This window comes from Belonocnema kinseyi, chromosome 8 (assembly GCF_010883055.1).
Source record: "Belonocnema kinseyi isolate 2016_QV_RU_SX_M_011 chromosome 8, B_treatae_v1, whole genome shotgun sequence".
NCBI lineage: Eukaryota > Metazoa > Arthropoda > Insecta > Hymenoptera > Cynipidae > Belonocnema > Belonocnema kinseyi.
The window spans coordinates 108,979,290-108,995,609 of record NC_046664.1 but is presented as its reverse complement, the minus strand read 5'-3'; the positions used below and the strand labels follow the sequence as shown (position 1 = coordinate 108,995,609).

Genomic DNA, 16,320 nt, shown 5'->3' with positions numbered 1-16,320 from the left:
ATTCACTGAGTCAAATGCTGCTTTGAAATCTACGAACAAAGCGACTAGTCTCCCTTTCTTTCTCCCCAAATTTCTGTTAACTATATAGTTAAGTACGTAGATATTGTCTATAGTTCCCATTCCTTTTCTAAATCCCGTTTGATTATGTGGGATACTTTCTTTTTGTTATACCTGCCTCTCCAACCTATTTCTTAAGATTTCTGCATACATTTTATAGCCGACTGACATGAGAGTGATCCCTCTGTATTCCTCTACCTTCTTTCCTTCCCTTTTCTTGACAAGCGGTATCACCAGTCCCGTCGTCCACTCTTCCGGCCAATCTTCCCCTTTCCATACCTTGTTGCAGATCTTCCACATCCCATCCCTAATCCCTTCTCCTCCAAACTTCATCGCTTCGTTCTCCATCCCATCTTCTCCCGTCGCCTTGTTTCTTTTTAACCTATTTATTGCTTCATCCACTTCTTTTCTTGTTATCTCGTTCCCTTCCACCATTTCTCCTTAAACTATCCTACACTTTTCCCCATTGATCTTATTTTGCTCTGCCCCTAATAGACCCTTAAAATAATCCGTCCATTCCTCCATTTCCATTTCTTCGTTAACGCCCTTCCTTTCCCCTCTATCCCTATTTATCACATCCCACACCCTACCTTTTTTGATTGCTTTTCTACCTCTGCTTTAAATTCTTCATTTCCCCTCTGTCTTTTTATTTCCAGCATCTTCTCATGTTATTTTTCCCTCCTGTTATACTCCTCCTTCTCCATTTCCCCTCTTCTCCATTTGCTCACACACTCTTTTATTCTCTCTTTACTCTCCCAGCATTCCTCGTTCCACTAGCCTCTCTTTCCCCCTACTCTTTCTTCATTAGTACCCAGCTCATCCTTTACCTTTTCAATGGACCCCTTCAACCTTTCAACTAAAGAGTCTATTTCCTTCTCTTTTTCATACCTAACCTTCTCCTTTTCCATCTTTTGTTTAAACTCGTTTAATTTATCTACCCCCCAGATTCCCATTTTCGTGTTTCGTTCGCACCCTTTTTCCTTTCTCCCTCTGCCGCGCTTACTGACGCCTCTTCTTAGTGTCTTAACATTAATCAACTATTACCTCAGCCTAATTGAAAATTGGAGAATAAGTAAACATTTTTTTTTAAACCGCGAATTTTTATCTCTATTCTAAAAAACAATAACAAATGGGTAAAAAATGTACGCATCTAATTATCAGTACAAGATAGTATTTTATGTATTAGGAACAATTTGCATTAAAAACGGTCAAAAACTCATAATTAGTGCCAAAAACTCGCAAACCCCTTTTTTCACTTATCGAATTTTCAGGGGCCCTATAAAAGATACTTATGGGTGTGTTATTTAAAAAGTAATATATTATTCGTATTCTAAAGCTAATCGTGAAGGGTAATGTTGACTTTCAACTCGATTTACCTAATACTAACGATTCTGAATAAAATTTACAAAAACGTATTTTTTATGAGAAATATCTGTTAAAATTCATGGGACTTGCACCGCCTTTAAATATATATGTATATTTTAAATAATTTTTTTATATTATAATTCACATTAATGTTGTAATTATAATATCCACTAGGCATCTTTACAATTTCAAACCATCTTTTTATCTGCAAAAAAATTATTTTATACAAATTTGTAGACTTTAAAAGTTCCAATAAGTGTTTCACAATTCTAATGTTTATCGATTTTTAGGATATTACAATTATTGTATTTTTAACTTGTAAAAACATAAAAGTTTCATTGTACCTTTGAACAGAACAAAATTTTTAATCCCATCAGGTTTCTTTTTTCTGTACTATTCGATTATTTTTATTAATTTAATTAATTTTCACTAAATTTTAATTTGCCGCATATCCCGAAATGTTCCGAATATATATGGTAAATATATAAATAAAAAATGTCTTCGTAAGTTATGAGACATTTTGAATATTTAAGTAAATTATTATGTATAACATAAATGATCCATTTTAACATAATAAAAGGTGAACAAAAGTTGTAAATAGAAATCTGAAAAATGGGCTTCACTCCACACATTTTTTAATATGATAAGCTAGTTTGAAGAAAAACAGCTTTTAATGTCAAGAAAAGAATTTTTCGAAATTTAAATGCTGATAATTAGATAACGTTTTTAATTGATTAAAATTAAACTCACCCAAAATCTTGTTTCGCATGTATTAAACTCAAGCATATAATTTAAAAAATTGAGACCCGTACAAGAAGCAACATTTTTGGATTTTTTCGTAACAATATAAAAAAATGCAAATTTTTCAGCTGAATTTTTTGTTGGGTTTAAAAAATGTTTAAATTTTGATTCTTTTTTTAGTAACAACAGCAACCGAGAAATATATTCTGATACTAATATTATGCTGCAGAAAATCACACCAAGGAATGTTGTACTAATTGTATTTTAATTGTTGAGCGATTAATATCATTAGATTGTTTTATACTATTATATGAGTAACGTATCCGAGTTATATGGTCATTTTCGCAGGGTTGATCACTCATTATAATGATAAATTCTCGTCTGTTGATTATAACACATATTCATTGTTCATATGTTTTGAGATCGCATATAGTTTAAATCTGCTCTAATTTATTTACTTGTTTTAAAAAAAAATAAAAATACGTCTTGTTTTTAAAATATTTACAATTTCTTTCCCCTAATTTGTTATTGTCATTAATCTGAGCTTCTATTGCTTTACAATTTGTTTCAGAATTGAATATAAAACATAACTAGAAAATTTTACTTTGAGAAATTTAGAACAAAGATTAGATGGTTTTTAACTTACTGTTATTGCTTATTTTCATTTTGTAATAATGTTTATTATTATAATATGTATTATTATTTATATTTTCCTTTATCATTATTTATTATTATTATTATTACTTATTACTTATCATTATTATTCACCCTCGTCCGTATGGTGGGTCTTCTATGGCACAGGGCTTTTTTATATTTCAGAACATGTGTTTGAATAATTAATTTAAAAAAACATAAAGTTGGCAATAGAAAAATTGTTTCTCGCAATTTATTTTATAGGCTCAGGAGAATAACTGTAAATTTTGACAGATTTTAATAATAAAAATAACATTACAAAAACCTCATAGGCATGAAATACCCACCATGCGGACCGCGTATGTGAAATCATTGACCATTCGGACGAAGGGTTTAAGAATACAATTAAAAATGGATAAAGAGTATAAAGGCAGCATTTTCTGTTACATACAAGCTTGCAAAGGCTCTTCTTGGACTGATTTGGCAGTAGTCTCGATTGAGTATATTGAAAAATCCAAAACATTCATAACAATACCTGGATATTATCGAATAAAATTACAAATTCGTAGTCATTTGATTTCCCTTATATGTATAACCATATTAAGCGGTAGGATGGGAGTGCAACATTTTTAATAAAACAAAAATTAACGCAGTTAATAAGAACCACCCTAATGTAAAGGCTACAAGGTACCATTTATAAAATATCCATTGAGGAAAATAATGCTGAAAAATGGTACAGTAATAAACAAGGTATCGTAATATGTATTAAATGATTAAAAATATGAGTATGTGCATATAGTAAAATATATATAGAACAGCTGCAGCCGCCGAGCGATAACTTTTATTCGCCGATGAAGGAAGCTTCAAACATACGACAGAGACATTATACAAATTACGAATATATACGTCAGCTGGCAATATGTTCACGACTCGAGAGCACAGCGAGTTGACAAACCTGTAATGGCGATCTTCGCAGACCATTTGCTGGTGCCATCCAGTACTGATTGCTTCACTGAAGTCATGTGACCAATGTGGGACTTGTCGTCGACCCCAAAGACTGACCTAAACTCCCACGAGATTCACATGAAGGTACCGTAAACTCGATTTCAATTTGTTACCTTTGGATTGTATTTTTTCCACATCTATTTCTTTTTTTCTCACGTATCCGGCGCGCGGGGTCGAGGCTTTTGCGAATATTTTTTGCGTTAAGTTTCTTCCTGAGGCTTTTAAAATCTGTGGATATTTTCAGTTTTCACGATGACAGAGAGCTTTTCATATGAACTATAAAGACCCTACTGAAAATTCCTATAAAGGTTCCTACATAGGAGCCTACACAGGATCCTATATAGGACCCTACATAGGAATTTATATATTTCACCTATAGGTGCCTCCCATAGGAAACTACATATGACCCTATAGAGGATCCTGTATAGGTTCCTGTATATGTTCCTGCATGGGACCATATCCAGATGCGCAGCAGTAGGTACCATTAGGTACCTTATTAGGGAGTGTCCTATACAGGCACCTATATATGATCTTATGTCATTTGCTATAGTTGGCATCTATAGGTTCCCGTATAGGATCCTATATAGGTGAAACATATAGGATCCTATACAGGTTCCCATGTAGGATCATATGTACGTTCCTATATAGGGTTCTATATAGGTACCTATATAGGCATTTTCAGTAGGGAAGATCAAAAACATGCTTCACGCAGTCATTATTATTTCTTGGAACAAATTTCAATTCAGAAAAGATTTAAAATTTACAATTGAAATAATAAAATAATATTTAATTGTTTTTATACTGATTTGAAGATGGACGTTTTATAGTATTGAAATTTAATCTGAAATTATCTTTTGATTTGACAACATTCGACAGAAAATACAATTTGTTAAAGATTGTTGTTAAAGATATTTTTCTTGGCGATTATTATTTAAAGGTACTTTTTATGAAGATGAATGTGTGCATATTTTTCTAACAAATTTCTTGAATTTCATACGTTCTTGTTTTTTTTATTAAAATAAATATACGTTAATTACATTTAAAGAATCAATTGTTAAGGTGACAGTTTCTATGTTAAATTATGCAATATACACAAGGCGACGGATTGGTTGTGCAAATAGTCTTTACAAAATGTGACGTAAATTCTCTGTGCCTCATATTTTCATATCCATGGAATTTTTTCATTTTAAACCCAAGAAACTATTTTGAAAACTATTTCGTGATATACTCGTATTTATGACATGATATATTAGGGCAACTTCAACTCTGTTTATAAAACTAAGGATTTCAACATTTTGGAAAACGCAAACTTTAAAGCCAGGATTTTAGAAATAAGTTAAAAATTCTGAATTTAAGTACATAAAATAATTAAGAGAAAAGTTTTCAAATGTATTCCAAAAAGATTTCTATCGTAGGTTTCAAGCATGAATTGGTTCTAGTTTTTTAATCAGGAACATCCCATAGTTCATTACATAATATATTGAATGACATACTGCTATGCACAAAAGACTGGGATTTAGACATAAGAATAGTAATTAAAAAGCATTTGCAGATTAACATGGGGTAGGCATATGAACGCCCAGTAGTTAAACCGTTCGAATTTCTTAAGAAGTTCTTTAATTTGTAGTTCGTACAATAGATCTGTCATCCTATGTCTTATTTTTCCAACTGATATAAAATGTCAAATATTTCAAATTGTTGTTGTTAAATTTAAACGGGGATAACAATTTCATGAAATAAAAATAAACCAAAAAACATGTATGTCCTATCCTCTTTAAAAATAATGTATGCAAATATGAGGCATTATTTCTGAACAAAATGACTGAGTGTTATATTTGCGACAGGTAAACATTGATAAGAGATGTCAAACTATTTTCATGGTTTCCGACTCATTATTCGAGTTTTCGTTTGGGCACATATTTCAGTTAGTTCGACGAATACTGTTGACATGCTATGTACATAACCTTTCGTAATTAACGACAGTTGGTCGATCAACCTGTTAACGACATCGTCGATTAGTTGATGGCACAGTACCAAATTTCGCTACCTTCGACCCCTGCCTCGGTCTCGTGGTCCCGAACAACTTATCGATGTTGCACCGAGAAAAATTTGTTCCGAATTTCGCACGGAATCTTATCATACTTAAATTGCAACACATGGGCCGTACTTCCCTTGTACGAATTTGAGCGATTTCAATATGACGATAATCAATATTAAAAACGTGTGTAATACGTACTCACTGGGTATGCTTTTTTCCTTTTTGTTTGAATATTTTGACTCCGATAACTGTCATACTATAACAGCAGTATTTCATGCAAAAATGACTCGCTTGTTGTGCCTATATCGCATTACATATTTGCTGACGGAAGTAGAAATAGCATCCTATACGAAATTCGCAACAACTTTTCTCGACGTAGAAGAGAAGAAATTCGTACTAAATTTCGAGAATCCAAAAATTATGATTCCAAAAAAATGTGATATCAATGATTAATATTTTGTTTGCGTTAGTTCTTATTGCCTTAGGACATGAATACTTCAAGCTACAATTCAATTGAATTCTGTTTATTAGTTCTTTCGTTGCAAATTTTAGTCGCTGCAATCACATTTCAAATAATCGCTTTTAATTTTAAATCGTCCACTAAGTCAACTTTTTATTAGCCAGCTCAGAATTATCGCACTTTCTGTAATTCCCATTTAAAATTATGAGTATTTCCAATCCTTATAAATGGAAGGCTTTCGATTTCAAATTACGGAAATTTGGAGGTTTTGATTTTCAAATTGTCGAAACCTTCGAGGGTTCGTTCAAATATTATATCAGTACTTTCTTGCGTGAGATTCTGCGCCTTCCACAAAAATTTGTTTCAGATCTAGTCGCCACATCAAGTGTAACATTAATTTATTAAAGAATTATTTTCTAAATAATAAGTTATTAAAAATTTTGTTTAAGTTAACTGTGTGCTTTTAATTACTTCATAGAATAGCAATAATATTTTTTTTAATTTTAAGACTTTTGATTTATTTTCTTGACTATTTCATTAGAATCAAGTTCGATTAATTCACAATACTTTTATTCTAAATTAATGCAACTTGAAGGTCTGCCATTTTAAATCATTACAAAACTAATTGTTTGCAATTCATAACTTTTTACTAGAATATGATTTTTGAATCTTGAAATTTAAATCCTTTTCTTGTTATGTAATAAACAAGTGATCAGTTGCGCCACTCCCACCCCCCACTTATAAATTTAGCCTTTTTCAGTTTACTGAATTGCGCCGCAAATTCAATAAACAATCTAAACTTAAGAGTTATAGCAAGTGTTACACTCAGTGGGAAGGGGGGGAGGCAACCAGATTTTTCATTTTAAAAATTAAATTTAAGACCGAATGATCTTAAAGAACTCTGAATGCGCCAGTAAGCGCTACCAAACAAAAATTTAATACCACCCTGATAACCGCGTTGTCACCTAATTAAAAAAGGTCTCATTAGAGGGAGTGGAGGGGGTGGGGACAGTTTAAGGTCGATGTCAAATCCTCTACAGTAATATTAAATCAAGAATAATGGACAGGGAGGAATTCATCTTTAAATTTGCTCATATGCACCACCAACATTTTTTTGAAAATCTTGAAAATTGTACACGATACGGAGTTTTTAACATTGTGCGAAGTGATGGGCAAAGAAAAAAAATCATTTAATCTTAAGACTCTCTGCAGTCCTTCTGGCATAACCTTCAATGCGCTCATATGCACTAAAAAGTCTTGTTACGTCCCGGGATGTCTCGAGGTCACATGTCCTTCTTTACATGTCTTAGGACGAGGGATGCAGGAGGATATTCTTATTTTTATAATAATCAATTAATGTCTATTTTTCCGTCTTGCATGAAATTGTATGTATGTATGTATGAGGCTGAAACTTCAATCTGGATTTGCTTGGGTTTTCCCCTACCCTTCGGTTCGGTTATTGTCGAGGCGTACTGAAATTTAATATTCCATATTATTATTCAAGTTAATAAAAGCTATTTAATTTTCTCGAAAACCGTTATTAAAAACTGATATTTTCCCGGTCATAATGGATTTTTGAAATTTAATCGACTTTTGGTCTTAGAAAATTTGTTGTTTCTGACCTGCATTCCAATCTCAGAATTTTACTCCTCTAAAAATGCATTTCTAACTACTTTAAAGTCTGATCGTCAATTCAGTTTTAGCCGAATGTTGATACGTTTTTTCTTTTACTCACAATTGATTTTTGAAGTTTTATCTACTTTTAAAATAGAACTTAGTCGTTTGATCCCGCGAAACTGTTCCCAACCTGTCATTACACGTTTTTTTGATTTAGTTTTGGTTGTAGTTTCCTAAACGATTGTTTTCAATTACCTCTAAGCTAACAGGGAGGTATTAGTTTTTTTTTGAATGTTTATTCTTTATTTTAATTTCACAACAAATTTTACCTGATTCACAAGTTTTTTTTTGACCGAAAAAAAAATCGTTTAAAAATGACAACCCCCGACGCAGGTACTCTGTTTAACACATCGTTCAATAAGTCCCGAGACTAACAACGAAAACAACATTTTTTTTTCAAAAATCATTTTTATTCATCAACCTCCTCATTCGAGCCAAATTTTTTTTCCCTGGAGCATTTTTTTGAGATCAGCAAAGAGCCAGTAGTCGCTAGGGGCTAAATCTGGCGAATACGGGGGGTAGGGAAGCAAATCAAAGCCCAACTCGTTGATTTTTGCCATTGTTTTCATGGACTTGTGGCATGGTGCATTGTCTTGGTGAAAAAGGATTTTTTTCTTCTTCATGTGCGTTGGTTTTGCTGCGATCTCCTCCTTCAAACGTACCAACAAGTCAATATAATAACCATTATTGATCGATTTACCCTTATCCAGGTAGTCAATAAAAATGACGCCATGTGTATCCCAAAAAACAGACGCCATGACTTTGCCAGCAGACTGCTGCGTTTTTGGACGCTTTGGGCGGCTTTCGCCAGCCTTGAGCCACTCAGATGATTGCCGATTCGAATCCGGAGTGAAATGATGTATCCATGTTTCATCCATGGTCACGTATTGACGCAGGAAATCCTTTTTATTGCGAGGAAATAGCGATAACCACCTCTCTGAATCGTCGATACGTTGCTTTTTTTGTTCAATTGAAAGTAATCGCGGCACCCACTTGGAAAAAAACTTTTTCATGCTCAATTTTTCATGAAGGATTGTAAATACGCTTCCAGATGATATCTGTGTCATCTCTACAATCTCACGGACCTTTACTTTGCGATTTTTCATTACGATTTTTAAAACTTCACTCACATTTTCCGGTGTAACGGCTTCCAATGGCCTACCCTAACGTTCCGCATCGTTTGTGTCCGTACGACCACGTTTAAACTCAGCATACCAATGACAAATCGTTGACTTGGATGGAGAGGAGTCCGGGTAACGTTTTTCAAGCCACTGCTGGGCTTCTACGGTGTTTTTATCCATTAAAAAGCAATGTTTAATCAACACGCGAAACTCGCTTTGTTCCATTTTTCAAACAAATTACAAAGTGACTTTACTCTAACCTCGATAACTCTGCTGTTTGTGGTCCAATCGACGTGAAATTTTTACACGTTTCATGTGAAGGTTCGTACTCTACGAGAACGTTGTTAGTTTGGTACTACTAGCACCATCTCTGGGTTAGTCTCGGAACATATTGAACAATGTGTTATGTACCATCAAAGCGCGTTATCTAGTGTTCCTGAATTTGATTGATACAGACCGGCCTTGCGAACTTTCGCGTTCAACGTTGAAAACGCGGAAAATCTCTTTTTAAAAGAATGTGATAAAAAGCTCTTCGTGCGCGGAGTCATCGCGAAATTAAAGGGAGCCGCTAAGGAATCAGTCGACGGGTACAATTTCAATGATATAAAGGGTCTCTTAAAACATGTAAAGAAAAACTTTTCAAGCGGTCGCGACTTCAAATATTATCATCAGCAATTAGCAAGAGTCGCGATGCTTCCTGAAGAGACCGTATCTCAGTACGCCGCACGCGTACAGAATCTGGTACGTAGAGCAAAGTCTTGCCTCGCCGGCACTGATCGGGAAGCGCATTCGGATGCTCTATTTGAGGCTATTAACCCGAAGGGTAGCTTCCTAGACGGTTTACCCTCAGAAATTGAAATTCGCGTAACTGAAAAAAAACCTGCTACGCTGGAACATGCGTTCGACGAAGCTCGCAAAGAAGAGCGTTGATCACGGCAACGCTTGGAAACGCGCGAAACCGCGGTTAGATACTCATGCTATCCGGCCTCGTACAAACGCTACCATAACCCTAAAACGTGCGAGAATTATCACCGATCCCCCTCACCATCTTCACATAAATCATATACGGAATCAAATTATCGCGATTTTCAACAATACGACCCCTATCATCGCGAAAATCACCCCGTACACATCTTGAATCGCGACCACCCTTATCATCCGGCCTTAAGAACGCTGTCGTGCGAAAATCGCAAAACAAGGAATAAAAATGTAACCTGGAGTGACAATTTTAGATCCGAGGCGAATCGAGCCTTGTTTTGCGTATTCTGCAACGCTATAGGGCATGAACTTTCTCGTTGTAGAAATCCCGCAAACCCCTGCCGAGCACCTCCGTCAGTCCAACTGCGATCTCCCTCTCCGTCTTATCAAGGTACGCCAGAGTTCACCGGAAAGAGCGCTTCTGGGCATTTAAACTCCCAAGATGCTCGCCATGCGAACCCGACGGCGAGCGCACAGACGAGGGCTGCCAGGATTGCAGTGGTCGCTATGCAGTCAGGTGTCAGCAATGTTATTCCCGCTGCCCAGTTGTCAAGGTTAACGTTGGACAATTGAAGGATAGTAAAGGTATTTTCTTCGTTGATACAGGTTGCGCAGTGAACTTGATAAAACAAGATCAATTGCAACCAGACACTCCTGTGAATATCAACGAGCGAATAACCATTACGGGAATCACGGAAGGATCAATACCTTCTTATGGATCCGCCATCCTAAAGGTATTTGATACACCCGTAAAATTCTACGTGATGCCAAATAGCCTCAGAGTTCCTAATGATGGTATTCTCGGCGGAGAATACTTTTATCAGGAACAAGTAACAATTTCATACTATCATAAGACAATTGTTACGAGGAGCCCACTAATCACTCCTATACCCTTCATTAACCCGCAAAATTTTGCAGATCGGTATGACCATGAAGCTTACGAGTTCCCGCTAAAAGCACCTGTTTTGACGCTTACAGCGCGAACTCGACATGTCGTTTCCATCGAGGTCATAAACAAGGATTGTAAGGAGGGTTATCTGCCACTTATCGATGCCGGAGAAGGTGTTATTATCGGTAACTCAGCGGTGTCCAATGAAAATGGCCAATGCTGTGTTATGGCTATTAACGTCGGCTATGAAGATGTCGATATACAGATAGCTCCCCAAACAATCATACCATATGATGTTTATGATACAGAATCTCCATCAGACTCCGATGAGGAGCTCGAAAAAATCATGAAAAAACGTTCGGGTCCGCGACTCTCAAGGAGACAACGCGTGCGTCGTATTTGCGAGCTCGTGGGCGTCAAGGATCTGCCATCCGAGGAACGAAAGAGCGTGATCAAACTCATTGAGGAGTTTCCTTATTTGTTTTTCCTCCCAGGCGATGAGTTCCCAGGTACCAACCTAGAACAACATACTGTTCCCACCACGGACGATGTACCGCTGGTGACAAAACAGTATCGCTATCCGCCTGTCCATAAGGAGGAAATAAGAAAGCAAATAGAGAGATTGCTCGAGCTCGGTGTGATTAAAGAATCAAACTAGCCTTACAATTCGCCTCTTTCGATTGTTCCTAAAAATCCTGACGCTGAAGGAAACCGAAAGTGGCGAATGGTAATCGATTTTCGAGCTTTGAATGCTAAAACCGTGGGAGATGCGTAGCCAATCCCCATCATCACGGAAATACTCGACAATTTAGGCAAAGCAAAGTATTTCTCGGTTTTTGATCTCGCCAGTGGGTTGCATCAGATACCAATGAACCCTGCTGACGGGCCAAAGACCGCGTTTTTTACAGATCGTGGCCACTATGAGTACTTGAGAATGCCTTTTGGCCTCAAGGGTGCTCCAGCTACGTTCCAACGCCTGATGGATCGTGTATTGACGGGACTCCAGGGGACGGAGTTATTCGTCTACCTTGACGATATCATCATTTTTGCTTCAAACATCCAAGATCACACGGGCAGGGCGCGACGTCTTTTTACGCGACTATCAGCGGCTGTCCTTCGCCTTCAGCCAGACAAATGCGCCTTTCTTTCCAGTAAAGTTAAATATTTGGGTCATATCATTTCCGAAAATGGTGTTAGTCCCGATCCAGACAAAATCAAAGCTGTGCAGAAATTTCCTGTACCGAAAAATCAGAGGAATATAAGACAATTCCTCGGATTGGTCGGATATTATAGGAAATTTATTGCTTGATATTTCATTGCTTGATTTATTGTTTGATTGGGGCGAAGAGCAGCAGCAAAGTTTTGACGATATGAAGGTTACCTTAACACATGTGCCTATCCTTCAGTATCCTGATTTTGAGCAACCCTTCCTTTTGACGACAGATGCTTCAGATTATGCAATCGGTGCAGTCTTGAGCCAGGGAAAGATAGGAAATGACCTACCTGTTGCTTATGCGTCACGATTGCTTAACAAGGCCGAGCGAAACTACTCGACTACCGAGAGAGAGAGAGTGCCTGGCAGTTGTAGAGTTTGTCCGGCACTTTAGATATTATTTGTATGGGAAAAACTTTATGGTAATCACAGGTCATCAGGCTCTAAGATGGCTTCACTCAGTGAAGGATCCATCCTCGAGACTGATGCGCTGGAGATTAAAACACGTGATTTTCGGTACGAAATAGTCTATAAGTCCGGAAAAACAAATAAAAATTCAGATGCACTTTCTCGGAACCCGCCGCAGAAGGCCGATGCGTGCGCGATACACGAGATTCGAATTTTACTTCTAAATCCCGTAACCGAAGAAACAAAACGCGGTCGACCTAGAAAGAATTCCAGCGAAGTCACAGAAACAACAGAGTGTGAAAATTTAGGCCCTTACTCAGAGAAATCAGGAAATGCCGCACGCGTTCGGTTGAGAAATCAACCAAGAACGAGACCCGACTATAAAGAACCGTCGTTTCGACGGCAGCGTAGCCTAGCGCGTTCATCGTCTGATTCTGAATCGGAATCAAACTCAGGACTAACTCCAAGAAAGTCACAACCTCTGCACAAACGAATGCTGCGTTATGAAAATGACGAGGATTAAATTCTCCCGATTTCGTTCCGTAGAAAGCCCACCTCTATCGAGAGTTTATTTAGAGATGAATCATTTTCTCAATCTTCTCCGATAGAGATGGTCGTTGACGTTGACCCAGCTGAAATCGTCGCCGAAAATGACTCAGCAGCCTCACCGCAACAATCTTCCGATTCCGCGGAAAATACAGTGGTGGAAACATCTCTTGAAAATAAGAACGTCACTCTCCGAGCATTTGTGCTTCTTTCTGAAGAGGCTGCTATTTTAATCCTTCCACCAAAAGATAACCCTTCAGTTTCTGAATCAATTTACAGTAAAATTGAGAATGAAGATGAACCGACTGTCATGCCGTCAACCCCTGATAACGAAACTCCCGCGAAAGCGGGAGAAGAAATTGTTAAAAATCCGCAGACCGCGACATCTCAACCCTTTCATCAACTTTTCAATCAACTCCTATCGTGACTCCGATCGTTAAAAGCGCTTCGAAAGATAAAAATGGCGAATTCACGTTTTTACCTCATTCGCCAGCACATAAGCGCAAGGAGAAACAGTCTGTGATGCTCAGACTGTACGAAACTATCCCGTCTGAACCCTTATTACTTCCACCACGCGACTATCCTATGGTTCAATTACCACGCGAAATTATAGGAACGCGAATTTCTATCACAAACGATTCTCTTGTAATGGCTAGAGATAATTATGCACACTTTATCTCAGCTGACTGTAACCTATCAACCGCGATAGGAAAACTTCTGACAGACTTAGGATATATTAATGAAATAAGCCTTAAAAAACAAAAGCCTCACAAAGGCTCAGTTATCGTGTCTGACTATGAAGATATAAAAATTTTCAGTTTGGTTTGTCGTGACCGATTTTTCGACCAACTTGCTGAGGATGATCTCTATATTGCGATTAATGGACTGAAAGACGCAATGTATCATTTAAATGCTAAGTCTGTTAGAATTCCAAAGAATGATTACGCTCTCGATAAACTTCCTGAAAATACACTTCGAAATAGGCTAGAAAGGGTATTTTCCGAAGCTGACCTTAGAGTGACCCTTTGCCTCGGAAAGGTGGAAACACCGCCGCCTGAGAAAAAGAAAGAAATTGTGAAGGAATACCATCGCAGTCTAGCAGGATGCCACAAAGGTTGTAGGAAATCGTATCGTCGAGTTCGTGAACGTTTTTATTAGCCAGACATGGTTAGGGAAATACAGAAAATCCTCAAATCTTATCGGAGTTGTCAGTTGAACAAATTAGTTCGAATTAAAACAAAGCAGACCATGGTACTCACCGACACACCAGCCGATGCCTTCGACAAAGTATGTTTGGATACCGTAGGTCCTCTGCCTGTCACGCTAAATGGAAATCGACACATCTTAACGATGCAATGTAACCTCACTAAATACTGTCTCGCAATCGCGGTGCCAGATATCCGTGCTACAACTATAGCTGATGCCTTTACCCGAGAGTTCATTGCGGTATTTGGATGTCCAAGAGCTATCTTGTCTGACCGAGGGACTAGTTTTCTAAATAAATTACTCGGGAAGCTCACGAAACTATTTAAAATTAAGCAGTTAATGACATCTGGATATCGTCCACAGACGAATGGCAGTCTCGAGCGAAGTCATCAAGTATTGTCGGACTACCTAAAGCATTATCTGGGAGATTACGAAGATTGGGATACTTTTCTCCCATTCGCGATGCTCTCATATAATACTACGGTGCACGAAGGTACCAAATTTTCCCCACACCACTTGGTGTTTGGTAGGGAAGCGCGGCTACCATCAACTTTTCCATCTGAGGAAGTTCTTGAGACTTATGGCACCTACTTGTGCGATTTAATCACACATCTTGACGAAGTCCGCGCGATTGCAGCTAATAACCTTGTCGATGCAAAGATTCGTTCGAAGCATTATTATGACCGTAACTTGAACGACAAACAGTTTGAGTCAGGTGATCTGATCCTATACCTGAGAGAACCGCGGAAGAATAAGTTCAAACACTATTATGACGGACCACTCGAAGTTGTCGAGAATCACAACAAAAACAACGTCGTATTAAAGGACCCTAACTCTGGCAAGAGATTTCTGAAGCACATCGACAAAATAAGACATTTTTATTTCGACTCATCCGATGAATCCGATTCTTAGAACACTAATAACAATCTTTACAAGTTTTCTGTTCACAGATGCCACATTCCAGATTTTAGGAGAACATAATCCAGATTAACGTCTTAAGAGGGAGGTGAATCCTCACTTCACACTTAAGAGGGAGGTAAAATAAGAATTTTTGTTCCAAAAATTTTACTTTTCAATTTGTCTATTTAATTCCGTTTATTAGTATTCACACAATAGAAAACTTGCGATATAACTTTGGTTTTTTCAAAACCAGCATCCTATTTTTCAGTTATGCATCCTATTCTTTCAAATAAATCTGAATCGTCCAGACCGCGAAATCGTTTATGCTTCGGCTATCGCGCGCGGAAAAGAAAGTCAAGCCGGGCAACGGGAACAAACAAACAAATCAGCGAGAAAGAATATTCACGTGAATACCTCTGAAGTTGATTAAATTCTAATCATCCTGCATCCACTCATTTAGGAATTAGGTATTTTACTCCATAATTGTATGCTTTTTGAATTTGTCCTATGCTTCTCTCTCACAAGATTCCTCACTGTGAATTTTTAATCCATTGCTGTGCAATTCGTGTATTAATCATGTTTTAATTACGCTTATTAATATGCAGAATGAAAGAATGCCTAATAGAACTATTACTGATTTATTATCATGTAACTATTCGCTTTTCTTGTGCTAAAATTCCAGTTAACAATGTAATTTTTCACTCATAAATAAGAATTTTACTATGTTTAGCTGCAAATCTAATAATTAACATATTTGTGCAATAGCTAGATTACAAACTTTCAATCAAGAAGGGTATACTGTGATGCATATCTTGATAAAATTTAAACCACATGTAAACTCTCACCATCATTCCAGGACTTTTGTAGATCTCGATTGCTAGCTTTATACCTTCTGTCGATACCGAAAGTATCGCCCTTTGGAACGACATTTCGTAAAGAGGGAGGTGTTACGTCCCGGAATGTCTCTAGGTCACATGTCCTTCTTTACATGTATTAGGACGAGGGATGCAGGAGGATATTCTCATTTTTGTAATAATCAATTAATGTCTATTTTTCCGTCTTGCATGAAATTGTATGTATGTA

At 37.1% G+C, this 16,320-nt stretch overlaps 1 protein-coding gene across 5 annotated transcripts in view; it reads right to left on the bottom strand.

Moving 5' to 3' along the window:
* The window catches only part of LOC117177790, a 177,961-nt gene that overhangs the window by 74,907 nt on the left and 86,734 nt on the right, over positions 1–16,320 (bottom strand). For all 5 annotated transcript variants that reach the window (XM_033368714.1, XM_033368717.1, XM_033368715.1 and 2 more), the window contains one exon: positions 3,752–3,858. In XM_033368714.1, coding sequence (XP_033224605.1) covers positions 3,752–3,858 — 107 coding nt within the window. The remainder of the gene's footprint in view (positions 1–3,751; positions 3,859–16,320) is intronic.